Source organism: Pantherophis guttatus, chromosome 3 (assembly GCF_059756535.1).
Source record: "Pantherophis guttatus breed Tessera chromosome 3, ASM5975653v1, whole genome shotgun sequence".
Classification (NCBI taxonomy): Eukaryota; Metazoa; Chordata; class Lepidosauria; order Squamata; family Colubridae; genus Pantherophis; species Pantherophis guttatus.
In genome coordinates, this window is record NC_142065.1 from 172,110,078 (window position 1) to 172,124,284 (window position 14,207).

The window sequence follows — 14,207 nt, forward strand, 5'->3', positions numbered from 1 at the left end:
ACATACAATTCAAGTTTTAAAAAGAGAATTCTGATTTCAGAATAAAATTTACATTACTTACTGTAGTCCAGAATTTTCATCAATCAGTCCTTGAAGTAAACATTCTTTTGCCAGTTTCAGCACTTGTGAAGATTTCTCATCTGCCTGACTTTCTGAATCACTAATAAAAGAAAATGCATGCTCTACTGAACTTCAGTCACTCATACCAGAATACTGATGATGGTTTTCACCAGATGAAATATATTACATGAGACCACTTATTGGAATAATAATAAATAATTAAGAAACAGGAAAAAGCACTTTAGGGGTTTACTTTATATTTAGATATAGTTATTAAATAATAAGCTTCAGCTATCTCTGTTGATTTAGGATTCAAAAGAGGGGTTTATAAACTAAAGCTAAACAAAGAAAAGGAAATGCCTTTTATTCAGTTGTATGTGCTTTGCCTAAATCACAAAAGAATATCTGAAGCTGTTCCAAAGACTTCCACATTAAAATAAATTCTGAAGATGAACATGAAATTATTTCATATGCCCCTTCATCTTGTTCCTAATCTGGTTTTAAATCCTTAGCCTCTTTAATGCCTTTGTCTCACATTCCTTCACTCCACAACATAATCTCTAATAAACAGAGATGAGGTATTTCATCATCTCTGTACTCCAGTTTTTTCAGCTGTACTCCAAATTCTTTACTTCTGCTCTTGTTTATCTCCTCCAGCTATTGTTCTTGTCTATTTTTTGCAATTAAATACCCTGCCTGTTTCTACCAGTATTTGTTGAGTGGCCTTTCTGTTCAATTCTCAGCTGCCTAACTCTGCTGATACTTCTACCATTTCTCTGGTTTTGTAGATTTTGTGAGAAGTTTTTCTACTTAAACCACTCTCCTTCTTCCATGGAAGTAGAAGATCACAGAAATTCAGCTAATGGCAGTTTTGCTATAGTGAGCATATGCACGAATTTATTCATAGTCTCCAGGATGTTTTCTTCCTAAAGAAACATTCACATGGCTATTACACAAGTGTGTTTGTGATGATTATTTGCACATCCTTACAATGTTAAATGCCAAAGCCTGAATGTACGTAGACCCATTATGTAGCATTCAAATATAAAATCAAAAGTTAATGAATGTGAATTCTGAAGTTTCCCTAGAAGTCGAAAAAGACAAATGAAAGAGGCAACTGTTTAATGCACAGTACATCTGAAATATTCAACTGCATTTTCCAGCTCCCCCCTCCCCTTTAGCTGCAAATCTGCATTATGGCAGAAGCGAACGATCTGCAGAAGAAGTATGACCCAGGCCTTCCCAGTGCAGTTTCCAGCACTTCCCTTTTCTGCTGATTTGGGCAAAAGGAGTTTAATAGAAATTCTGTGAAGAATTTGTGGTAGAAATGAGGTATTGAAGCATTTTGCTCTGTGGCTTTCCAAACTGTAAGACAGATAGATGAAAATGGGAGAAGGAAAGAGACAATTGTCTTGGGTAGGAAAAAATAAAAATAAAGAAAAAACAGTCTGATCAACTCTAGTTTTTCTTTTTTTAAAAGAAAAGAATTCTAATCAAGACCTATTTTACAGCCTAATAGCACATATAATTAAATTAAATTAAATTAAATTGCAGACCACAGAGCGAGATCTAGAATCCTGGAAAACTTAAAATAGCTTCAGATTGTTTATTTATAATACTATCAATGCTTGAGTCTTTACCTGTAGTTATCGTAGATCCACATGAGCACATCATACATTCGGGCCCGACATAATGGTGAAGGATGAGAAATGAATCCTGTTATTGAAGGAAGTAGCTCTAATACTTCAGCTGGTTTCAGCTTAGGTAACATCTTGTACACAATATTTAAGCATATTGTTTGCCTTTCATCGTCTCTAAGGGGAAAATGAATAAAACACCTTTATTGCCTTCATTACTAATCATGGGGGATTGCATTAAATGGCCTAATGAAACTGATAAGAAACATAATTCCAACATCTGTTATCAGGCAAAATGACAAAAAAAAAAGCCTTGATCAACTCCCACTTTCTTAAATATGGAGTTTGTTCAAAGACATTTTAATATGGACTATTCTACCAAGAAATAATTACAAATCATGCCATCCCTCACCTGTGGCACATGACTTGGGTGAATTCCTTACTCTTCAACTCTAAGTACAAATCAGCTGTTTCTTGAGCACGGCACATGATTACTTCCAAGCAATGAGTTTTCATTACTCCATGAAGTTTTGGTAGCAGAAAGAAGACAAAATTCATAAATCTTCCCATGACCAAAAACAAAAAGTACAGGAAGTTAGACCAAGGTATTAAACTCATAATCCCAACAGTACAATACCACTCATAATTCTAATATACCTATCAGCAAAAGGAGGGAAGTTCTTTGTGATTTTATTCAGGCACACAATAAATTTGTCATCTCTGGTATTCTGATACAGCTTTAATTGTTTTATGACCATGTCATAAATTGGACCTTCAAATGTCTGAAAAATTGAAAAGTGAATGTTAAAAACTTAACATGTTGGCCAAATATTTTGGCAATAATTAAAACTACTGCTGCTAATTGAAATTTACCTCCTCAGTTCTTCTTTTAGGAACATTTCATAAAAACTATCTTTCTTTTTCATTGCCCATAAATCCTCATTCAGAGACAAATGAATGATACTTTTATCATAAACTATTTCTTATACAGGTTCTTAAGAGTTAAATAGCTGGCCTATACCAAAGAATGAATCCTAGACTAGAAGAATCTTTCAGGAGATCCAGAAAAGTAAATCTAATATTTTGTAATATCACTGTTCTACAGTGCCTTTCAATGCTATTTTCAATACAGGTAGTCCTTGACTTACAACAACTTGCTTAGTGACCATTCAGTGTTTTTCACACTGAAAAACTTTTTCACACTTACATCTGTTGCAGCATCCTTATGATCACGTGATCAAAATTCAGATGTTTGGCAACACTCATATTTATGAGGGATCATGTGATCACCTTTTGCGACCTTCTGACAAGCAAAGTCTATGGGGAAGCCAGATTCACTTTACAACCATGTTACTAATAATTGCAGTGATTTACCTAATAATAAAAGATTGTAAAATTGGGCAAAACTCACTTGACAACTGTCTAACTTAGTAACAGAAATTTTGGGCTCAATTGTGGTTATAAGTTGAGGACTACCTGTAGACTAATCGAAGTATTTTAGGTACGAGTACTGTGCTTCCCCGAAAACAAGACTGTGTCTTATATTTTTTTTGCCACCAAAAAAGGCACCGGGTCTTATTTTCGAGGTAGGGGAATATCATCCACTGATTCACCTCACTTGCATGTGTTGCCCCTGGCTTCCTTTTCACTGTCAGAGGCCTTCAGGAACTTCTTCGGCTTTGGATAGTTGCAGCCAGGCCTCACACACCTCGGCCCACTTCTTCTGCAGCCAGCAAGTCTTTCTTGAAGGCCTCTGTAGCCGATAAGAGAGCTCCGGATCGATCCTGAGGGTGCAAGGCCTGGCTGCAACTATCCTAAGATATAGTTAGGCAGCTACACACACACCCTAATCCCCACCCTAGCTTAATTTTTACCCGTGCACCCTGGAGTGGGTAGGGTCTTAGGGCTTATATTGAGAGTAGGGTTTATATTGGGTGCATATGTAAAAATCAAGCTAGGACTTACTTTCTGAATAGGTTGTATTTTCAGGGAAACATGATATTAAAATCAAAATATTTTAGGTACTAGATTAAAAACTAAATTGATTTAAAAAGCTAACTCTTTAATTATAGCACAATAAAACATAAAAAGCATGTTATCCTCACATTTTCTTTCTCAGCAATGTACTGAAGAATGAGTCCCAGTACTTCAGCGGCGGCAGCATGTACTTCCTTATATTTTTCCAGAGCTATGTTATTAGACAAAGCTTGGAAATAACTAATATAAATGAGAAATATAATTTATTTCACAATATCTCACAAATGCATATTTATTCCCCTGACATAAAGTAAACTACTTTCATAATATCTTGAAATGTTCAGGTAAAGTCTGAGGAGCTCCAGAGCTATATATCTGTCTTTTACATCTCCCAATTCTGTTATCAATTCTCCATCTACCTCTTTCCAATGTTTGAAACACATCCAAGCGTAATAGCAATAGCACTTAAGACTTATATACCACTTCATAGTGCTTTACAGCCCTCTAAGCGGTTTACAGAATCAGCATTTCCCCCAATAATCTGGGTCCTCATTTTCTGAAACACATCTATACATATGAAATATAATAAAAGATCAATCAAATTCTTTAGGAAAATGTCCGCTAATAGCTGATATAATATATCTCAATTTCATCATTTGTTTTCCAATCTATGCACTTGGAGATCACCTCCTATTTTCATAACTTTCTTCTTGGCTTTTGCTTTATGCTCAATGTACCTCAACAGGAATATCAGAAAGTTGTAATTCTTACCTTATACTATCTATTTCACACTTTGGATCATATGGAGGTAAATTATTAGCAAGAACAATTCCCAATAATTGAATTCCTACTGAATTGTCTTTTGTATTATGATCTTCACCAGAAAATTGTTGAAATATTATCCTGCAGCAAGCAAAGACAGAGATGAAGGTACTGAAAATAACTAATAACCAATGGTACCAGGTTGGTGTTTTGTACTGAGAAAGAATAGACCGCAAAATGTTGGTCACTTAATAAGTGGAATCACTCATCACACTAAGTCATAAACTTTACCTAAATAGAGATTGTTAGCAAACTGGACAAATTACTATAATATAATAAGCCATCAATCATGAACAATAGGTTATTTAATTACTTATCGAGCTTAGGCACCACAAACAAATTAGTGATGCAAAAACATAATCCTTATTAAAACACTTTCTGATTTAGTCTAATAGAGGCATCTATTAAATAAACCAGTATCCCATAGATGAAGTTTAAGCCTTGGTCTAGGCCAGGGGTGTCAAATTTCATTGAGGGCCACATCAGGGTTGTGTTTAACCTGGAAGGGGGGGGCTGGGGTAGGCGTGGCCAGAGTGGGTGTGGCCAGCTCGACGTCACTCATGTTGGGGCCACCTGTGGTGGCCAAGTCCTAAGGCAGGACTTCCCTCACACCTTCCCTCACTCTCATTATAATCTCCTTCTTTCCTTCCTTCTTTCCTTCCTTTTCTTAGTATAGCCAATGCCTAGTGGCGCTGCTGTTGTATTTCAGTAGTATGTAGAAAGTCACCCCTTCTCATTTTTGCTATAGCTCTTGGAAAATTGCATATACAACCACATTTTATTGCCATAATTTACCTGTAAGGTATGCTCAGACAATCCTTCCAGCACTCTATTACCGTCTTGATTATTTCCAGGTTATGTCTAAATACTGCTCTTTTCTGATGAAACACATTTTTCATCAGGAACTCCAACAACCTATTTGCCAAGACTTCATCCTTTATGTTGCCCTGATATGAAAGAATTAGAAAAAGCATATTGCAAATATTCATCTTTGCTCATAAAGTGACAAAATATATGGTACCTTAATGTAAACACATTATATTCAGGCTTGCCAAATTCTCCCTGTTTAGGACTAACAAATATTCAGAAAAGAAAGAAAAGTCTTATTTTTCAGCAATACAAAATTCTCTTAGCCGTTGTCCTATTAAGAATATATGTACTAAAGAGGCTTAGTGGAGGGAAGGGAAGGGAGGAGTGGAAAGGAGTGGAGAGGAGGGAGAGGGGGAGGGGGAGGGGGAGGGGGAGGGGGAGGGGGAGGGGGAGAGGAGAGGAGAGGAGAGGAGAGGAGAGGAGAGGAGAGGAGAAGAGAAGAGAGGAGAGGAGAGGAGAGGAGAGGAGAGGAGAGGAGAGGTCCGGTCTGGTCATATGTATATATGGCGGCCTTATTATAACCAAATACATTTCTTACTTTAGGAGTTGCCACATTAGTCCATGAAAGCAGTGTGACCACTATCTCCACCACCATGTAATGTATCCCTTTTCCTCCATTATCTTTAGAAACGACCAGCTGCAGTAAAGGACCCAGCCACCATTTTGCATAGGGTTGGAAAACCTAGAGAAGAAAAATCCAAGATTTGATGCACGTTAGCTTTGTTATTTACATCTAACCAAATTATTATTTAAAAGGTTACCCATGCAAATACTCAACAATGTAAAAACATTTCATGCCTTACACAAAAATATCTAAGCAGATAAATTACATGACACATTAGTATTTCAACCTCCGATTTATATTCATAATTAATATAAGAACTACCTCAATCAAACCCCTCTATTAGCACGTATCAGTCAACTGCCACCCACAACAGTGCAAAATATAAAATACAAAATTCTGGGTGATTACAGAATGTCTCCTGAATCATCAAGTTTTATTGCTTTTAAAACTACCATCCTTGAACTATTGTCATCTAGCACAACCTTTTATGTGTTCAAATAACTGGGTAGAGGAAGAGGGAAAAATTAATCATCACAGGGGAGATAACACTGCAGTCTATCAGGACGCCCATTAAGATCATATGAATGTCCTTGTACTCTTTATTTCGTGAACAGCTAACCAAACTATAAATTCTAACACTGCTCATAAAGCTACCAACCAAATTGTATGGGGAGTGGCTTTCTGTCTAGAAGAGATACTATTTCGTCAAGGAATTATCATCTCTTACTCCAGAGACTTGATATAGCTTGTGAATCAGGAGCAGCTTTTACTGTGTTGGGAGGACTTATTTTTGAGCAACAACATAGAGACTGAATGATATTAAAGTTATTTTGCACCCTTGTCTGTTTCCAGTCAAAATGTATACATGGTAATAACAATATTATATGACCATAGTTTGCCATTATGAATCATTCATGAATCCACCTCACAAAGGAGATACTAGCTGCACTAATTACTTAAGAAATCAGTTAGAAATCTATACTTGCTTAGAAAATTAATGTATTTCAACAAGGTGCAAAAAAACCAAAAACTCACCCTCACAAGATCGAAGACAGACTTTATTTGATATCGTTATCCCTATATTTAGTTTAAACAAGAAGCTTTTGTCACTTTTGGTAACACTTGAAAATCTTGTTCATAAAAAGAATGTTAAACTGCCTCTATTTAATAAAACCACCAGAACGATTATTACAAGTAGTCCTTATATACTGTCTTGTTTAAAGACTGTTTAGTTATGACAGTTGGAAAAAAAACCCAGCTTTGTGACCAATCCTCACATCTCATGGATGTCACGGCCATCATAGCATCCCTATCACAGAATCGCCATTTGGGCGCTTTATGATTGATACATATTTACAACTGTTGAAGCAGTCCGTGGCCATGTGGTTGCATTTGCAAGCTTCACAACCAGCTTCTACCAAGTAGAATTATTGGAGAATGTAAAAGTGAAATCGGAAGTTGAGGTCATGTGATATCCTGGTGAATGACCACAGTGACCCCCTTGACGCTGGAAGTGGAAAAGGCACTGTAAGCCTGGCACGGTCATGTGATGCCTTGCTTAGTGACCATGGTACATAATGATGGACTTGCTGGTCACAATTGTGGTTATTAAGCAAGGACTACCTGTAAAGTTTGGAGATTATTCTAATCTCAATATTAGCTTCTTTAATAACCCAAAGAAATGCAAGTATACCAGCTATATACAATACTTTTCTCTATCATAAAAAAGAACTTACTTCCTCTGTGTTCACAATGAGTTTTGCTACAAAGAGACGAATATTTAGAGGTATAGTAGAATTTCCCAGTTTGCTGTGCAAAAACTTCATCCATGGAGGAAGTTCTGGTGAATTTGTATCCTGAATACCCAAAAAAATTACAGATTTATATATATGAAAGCATACTTTTTACAAATTAGGTTAACTGAAAGCCAACTCCAGAAGCTAAAATGGAATACTTACTTTTTCTACTACTGGTGTGATATTATTTCTATGCATATGTTTGAGTAGGGTTGTCATAGAAGCCATGCACTCATGCTGATTGAGCTCATCCATTTCTAACTCCATCACATCATCTGGAACCTCAGTAGCTGTAATCTCCTTTTAGAATAATAATTAATTTCAATTTTGTCCTTATCTCTCCTTTTTGTTCAGATTTTTGCTATAACAAAACTACCCTTAAAGAATGCATATATTATATCCTGTTATTTCAAGATGGCTTATCAGGCAAAGCTTGTATTTCTCAAAGTTGTTCATATGATATCCTTGTAGCCCTATTTTTTAAAAGAATATGTTAGCAAGAAACTTGATTTAAATGAAGTATGAGCTTGGTATATGATTAATATTGCATGTGCTAATCTCTCACTTCAATCAGGTCTCCCAAACCCCAAAATGAACATAAAGAACAATAAGAACAATGCAACGAAACTTTGAGGAAGATGGATTTATTGCAATAATGTAACTAAAAGGCTCTCCACATTTCACTGGATTCTATCTGGAGCTCTCCAAGAAACAATGGTTTAACAAAACAAAAGTTGCTTCGCTATTTATTACACACCTAATTTATTATTTCCTTTTAGATTTGGGAGAAAATCCCAATTAGAATGTTCATTTCAATTTCTATGGTCTGCACCAGTGATGGGTTGCCCCCAGTTCGGACCAGTTCGCAAGAACCGGTAGTAAAACTGGCGGGAGGCCCCGCCCACCACCCTGGATGTTATCATTGGCAATCTGCGTATGTGTAGAAGCTTCGTAGAAGCAAGGCGTGCGTGCGAGTGAAGTGAGAGCGTGCGAGTGATCCCGTTGCAAACCGGTAATAAAGGTAAGTAGAACCCACCCCTGGTCTGCACATTCCATGGGCTCTATCATTTGATGTGAAAAAGAAATTAAACCTAGCTTTATGAAGTTTGATCAATATAGTGAAAAAAAAACCTAAAGCCTTTTATATAGGGAGCTTTGTAACTGGAGTGTTGAAAACATTCCATTGTATTTTTGTACAATGTCCAGTAAAACAATAAAGACTAATAAATGACAAACTGTCAAATTTCCCTGAAGTGGAAAATTTTGATTCAGCCCAAATCTCTTACCCCTGTCTTTCTCCTCACAATGTACTCAAGGCAGTTACTATTATAATCAAGCTTAATTAAACAACCTAATGTTAACCGTGCCTATTTATTCCGCTGCTGAGGTACTAATGTTGGAACATTCCTGTTTCTCACGGTTGAAATCTGTCACTTAGATTTAAGGAATCATATAAATATTTGTAAATATTTGTAATGATAGTGTGCCTGACTACTTATAGATTTAAGTCTTGCTCAAAAGGAGATAGTATTTTATGGGGAAACTTATGTTGCTATTAGAGAGCAGTTATTGCATCCTCATTAGTACTCCGATAAAGTATGTTTTTTAGCCTTTATAAAATCTGACAATTTTCTACAAACAGCTAAAGGAATTGTTTGGGCTAAAAAGCAGTATAGTTAAGCACACACTTACACATGTATAAATTAAATCACCTTTTTCCTGATGTGAGAACCGGAATTGGTAGGACCTTCAGAGCTGTATGAAAAACTCTGTATTCCAGTTGAGAAATCAAATTGGCTCATTTCTTCACTTAAACTGCTATCTACCATATATGATGCAGACGCTAAATAGTTTGGTTCAGCTAGAAAGCAAATAGTGCGGCTGAAATAAGTAAGAAGCTTCCCAATAAAAATTACAAAATCAGTTACACAAACCTCTTTGTATGTTTCCAATAAATAATGCTAAATAAATTTTCTTCTTTCAAATTCCTTTTCTGAATTTTCTGATTTCAACATTACATTGCATTTATCCCTTAATTAAACAAATCTTTAGCGAACGTGAATACTGAAAACAGCAAGAGACGTGGTCCAGATTGTTATTCCTAGAATTTGTCCTGCTCAGTTGCAGAGTCCACTTATTTTTCACTGCACTCACCATAGTTACACACCAAAGGTGCCACGGTATGATGTAATGAGGCAACTGGTTTTCAGCTGGCCTCTTGCAGACCTGATGCCAATTTGGGTTGAGAGGTAATGTCTGGTCTTCAAACCAAGGACTAGAATACGGGTGTCACCATGCCCAACCCAGCACCTTAACCACTACACTATACTGGCTCTCTAGATTGGTTTTGTTTATTTCTGCTTTCAAAGTATATTTATATTAGTACACGTATATTCATGCTTGACACAGAATAACTTAAGCCGTGATCAATTCATCTTTTTTGTAGACATAGCAAATACCTGAATCCCCACTCATTGTTTGTCTGGCTTCTTTCCTAATGGTTATGTACTGTTTTTTCTTTTCCAGAGGAACCTAGAAAATGTAAAAGGCTTTCAGTATATTTGATATATTTACAGAATTTCTAAATAAACCAAGAAAAATACAACAAGGAATTCTGTGGCATCTTAAACACTAATAAATGTATGATTGCACTACCCAGTTTGTTTCTAGGCACCTGGCGTTTGAGTGGCATGCTGGATAATCATGCTCCAAAAAGTAGAGAATCTGGTTAGATAAAATTTGGTTTCACTTACCTAACAAGAGAGATTACCCTCCACTTTTTATTTAATTTTTGTCACATTAAAAATGATCCTTTGGTAAGTTTTTTGGGAAGTAAATAATCATTATAGGGTCTAAAGCTGTGCATCAATACTGTAAGAACTCGCCTACATATTCATGTTGTTTAATCCAGGGGCCCCAACTTCTGCTCCACACCCCGGTACTGGGCTGCAGCCTATTGAGAACCAGGCCTTGCAAGCAGTAGGAGAGTGTATACGTGAAACTCCATTTGCAAGACAGGCATGTGCACAAAACCATCCCCTCTTTCCCAGTGGTGGGATTCAAAAATTTTTACTACTGGTTCTGTGGGCATGGTGGGCGTGGCATGGCATGGTGGGCATGGCAGGGGAGGGATACTGCAAAATTCCCATTTCCTCCCGATCAGCTGGGATTCGGGAGGCAGAGAATAGATGGGGGCGGGGCCAGTCAGAGGTGGTATTTACCGGTTCTCCAAACTACTCAAAATTTCCGCTACTGGTTCTCCAGAACTGGTCAGAACCTGCTGAATACCACCTCTGCTCTTTTCCCTTCTCCGCTGATCCACAGAACTGGAAAGGTTGGGGACTGCTGTTATAAGATAAGACAAGGCCTAAATTCCACCATGCCAAAATTAAGCTTGGAATTCATCATAATACATATCAAGTAGTAGCCAGCAGGAAGAACTAGGCTAACATTTGCCAAAGGACACAATCCATTCATAGTATGAGAGAGTTATATAAGAATACTAATTCAAGGAGGTATACTTTGATACTTGTCGTCTGTTTAGACCCTTTAAGCTTACTGTAGAAATTTTATAATTGGAAAAAAGTCTCAATAAACTTATCTGGGAACACTAACTTCTTATATTATCTATACCACATTCTAGTATCATGCTAGATAAAAATGATTACAATTTCAGAACTCATAGGGAATAAGATTTCTTACCTCAATCTCTATGGGAAATGAATAACGATGCTGTAAATCTAACAAATTTTCAAAAATAAGCAGATTCTGTAGGACAATAGCAAATTGTAATGTGATCACCATGATTTACTTTATTATAAACATTTTTTAATTTAGTCATAATATATCGTTACTACTCAATATGCAACCTAGGCAGGTATATACAATTTTGTAAAAAGCTATATTACATTCAAAAATAAACATAAAAATATAAGATAACACAGCATATTGTGCCAAAGGCAACTCAAACACCAAAGACAAACACTCAAGACTAACTCATAAGACCTCTGGATTCAGGAAGCCTCAAAACCCAAGGCCGCTTATACTTTATAGGATTGAGTTGGATTCATTTTCTCGTCATCCAGTTTCCTCAGAGTCTTTCTACAAAGAACCTTGAGGGCATTACTTGGACAAGCAAGGGCTGATATGTACAACATCAGGACACTGATATATAACCTCATGTAAGAGATGACCTAACCAAGAAGTCTCATTTAGACATTAAACAGGAGTGGATAGAACTGAACCATGAGCCCCTCTCCCCCAAGAGTAAGAGCTGGGGACAAGGGTCACTATCAAAAATGATTGGAACCAATATCAGTGAAAGAAGGAGAGCCACTGCAACACCATCTCTCCCATTCCTAAATCTCCCAAACCAGCGCAGAGAGGTACCATGATCAATGATATTTAAGGCAGCATTTGCTACATTTTGTATTCTTCTATCTATTGATAAGAGCACAATTTAACCAATTTTGGAAGATGGTGATTTTTACTATAAAAATATTTTAAAATTTTATCCATTCAAATTCCATTAATTTAATCTTGTTGTTTGTTTGTTTGTTTGTTTGTTCATTCATTCATTCTATTTATATAGTTGCCAACTGAACTGCATAACTCTGGATGGCTTACAGTAATTTAAAAACTATAAAATCAATGAACTCAAACTATATAAAATACATAAAACCAATACAAATTAATATTAACAAAACCCACAGGCAAGGTCTAAAAAATACTCCACTGTATAGGCTGTTGACCACCTTTCTACACCAAAATTCCATCTAGTATCTATTTACTATTACGTACTTTGTCTGGTTTTTCAGTGAACAGAAAACCTTGATAGAATTTACTTTCATTGAAGACACAGCTGATAACTGCAATGGCACAATTATATGCAGCACAATGAAACTGTCTCCTGTTTTCCAACAACTGTGTTTCACCCAACATGTTTTCTGTAAAGGCATCATAACAGGACCTTGAAAGGAAGTAAAAAAAGAAAAAAATACCAAGACATTTTTTTAAAAAATGTGTGTGCTCTTCCCAAATCTGCTACCCCGTCTATATGTGCACTAGAACATCTAATACATCTGAACAACATCAGGGCTATTAGTTGAGATTTAATTTGCTGAACAAATACATTCCAGCAAATACAAACTAAAGTTGTAGCTGGCTTTAGTTGAGATCTATTCATTTAGTTAATATTCCATTCCAATTATAACCAACCCCCCGTCTACGGTGTACCCTATTTATATAAGTAAGGCTAAAAGACACAAATACAGGGGTGAAATCCAGCAGGTTCTAACAGGTTTTTTCCCCTTCGCTAAACCGGGGGGGGGGGGGGGGTACGTGATGCAACTGGCCTGCATGTCGCGAGTTTGACACCCCTGTCCTAGAGCCTTTTGAAAAAACCCTCTTTTGATGGACTTTATTTGAAATCTTGATCTCGTGTGCCTGAAGAGGATTCAGACCAGTAAAATATTTTCACTGAATTGCTAACAAAAATAAAACTTATGAAGGAAAGCAACATAATTTTTCTTTAAGATTTTCAGGATAAACCTTTAAGATCAAGAAAGAATTGCGAATTTTCTTCTAAACAAATAGGAAAAGTTTATTAAGTGTTTATCATTATTAATAGGGTATTACTGCTCCTCCATGTAGCTACCATGACACTTTTAAGGCAATATTTCAAAATATTTTTTTACTGACTGTGATAACCAAATTAATTATTGGCAACATTGTTTTAAAGCATACATGAACAATTCTCACTTTATAAGTGTTTTTGTAAGTTCATTCCCCTCTACATGGGTAGAATGCTGAAAAGCTTGGTTAATTCTGGAATCTTTAGAATGCACATCTTCTTTGGACAGACGGGAGTACATAACTTCTAGAATCTTGTAATAGCTTATTTTCTTGATTAGCTGGGTTTCAAAAGAAGTTTCATTTGACTGGAAAAATACATTAACAGAACAAAATGTCAAAGGAGATTCATACATGAATAAGTGTTTTATTTTTTTTTTTAAATAATATAACTATTTAGTAATAATTCATCTTTACCTTCGTAAACCTGGACTTCAATGTATCCATAGCCTCTATGATAATCTTACTTAGAAATTCTTTCAATGCATCTAAGCTGCAGTGAAGCAACAGAATGAGAAGACATCGATCTACATAGGCTTGTCGGATTATATTTGAGTGAAGGGTTTCACTCTGGAACATCTGGTGCACGGTATCCAACAACAGCACTTGCCTTTCACAGCTGCCCCTAAACACCACAATAAATTTAAGTAGAATCTTCAGCTACTTTCCTACTTGTAAATTATGTTATCCATAATGTTTCAGTGAATTCTTTCTAAAGTTGTGATTTGTTTTTCTATGTATTTGAGATAAATTCCAGCTAACTATCACAACCACAACCTATATTACTGCTATTAAAAAATCATATGTGTTGTGCCTTCTCCAGTATGAGTATCTCTGATAGGAAACAAA

General features: G+C 36.2%; 1 protein-coding gene across 1 annotated transcript in view; it reads right to left on the reverse strand.

The window, feature by feature from the left end:
- The window catches only part of PRKDC (protein kinase, DNA-activated, catalytic subunit), a 109,805-nt gene that overhangs the window by 45,273 nt on the left and 50,325 nt on the right, over window positions 1-14,207 (reverse strand). The window contains exons 41-56 of the mRNA XM_034429731.3: window positions 13,776-13,983; window positions 13,488-13,666; window positions 12,528-12,696; window positions 11,430-11,495; window positions 10,187-10,259; window positions 9,440-9,588; window positions 7,890-8,027; window positions 7,668-7,787; window positions 5,905-6,048; window positions 5,292-5,443; window positions 4,446-4,577; window positions 3,803-3,914; window positions 2,355-2,479; window positions 2,110-2,259; window positions 1,701-1,874; window positions 62-160 (exon numbers count right to left, since the gene is read on the reverse strand). Of these exons, the coding sequence (XP_034285622.2) occupies window positions 62-160; window positions 1,701-1,874; window positions 2,110-2,259; window positions 2,355-2,479; window positions 3,803-3,914; window positions 4,446-4,577; window positions 5,292-5,443; window positions 5,905-6,048; window positions 7,668-7,787; window positions 7,890-8,027; window positions 9,440-9,588; window positions 10,187-10,259; window positions 11,430-11,495; window positions 12,528-12,696; window positions 13,488-13,666; window positions 13,776-13,983 (2,190 nt within the window). The remainder of the gene's footprint in view (window positions 1-61; window positions 161-1,700; window positions 1,875-2,109; window positions 2,260-2,354; window positions 2,480-3,802; window positions 3,915-4,445; window positions 4,578-5,291; window positions 5,444-5,904; window positions 6,049-7,667; window positions 7,788-7,889; window positions 8,028-9,439; window positions 9,589-10,186; window positions 10,260-11,429; window positions 11,496-12,527; window positions 12,697-13,487; window positions 13,667-13,775; window positions 13,984-14,207) is intronic.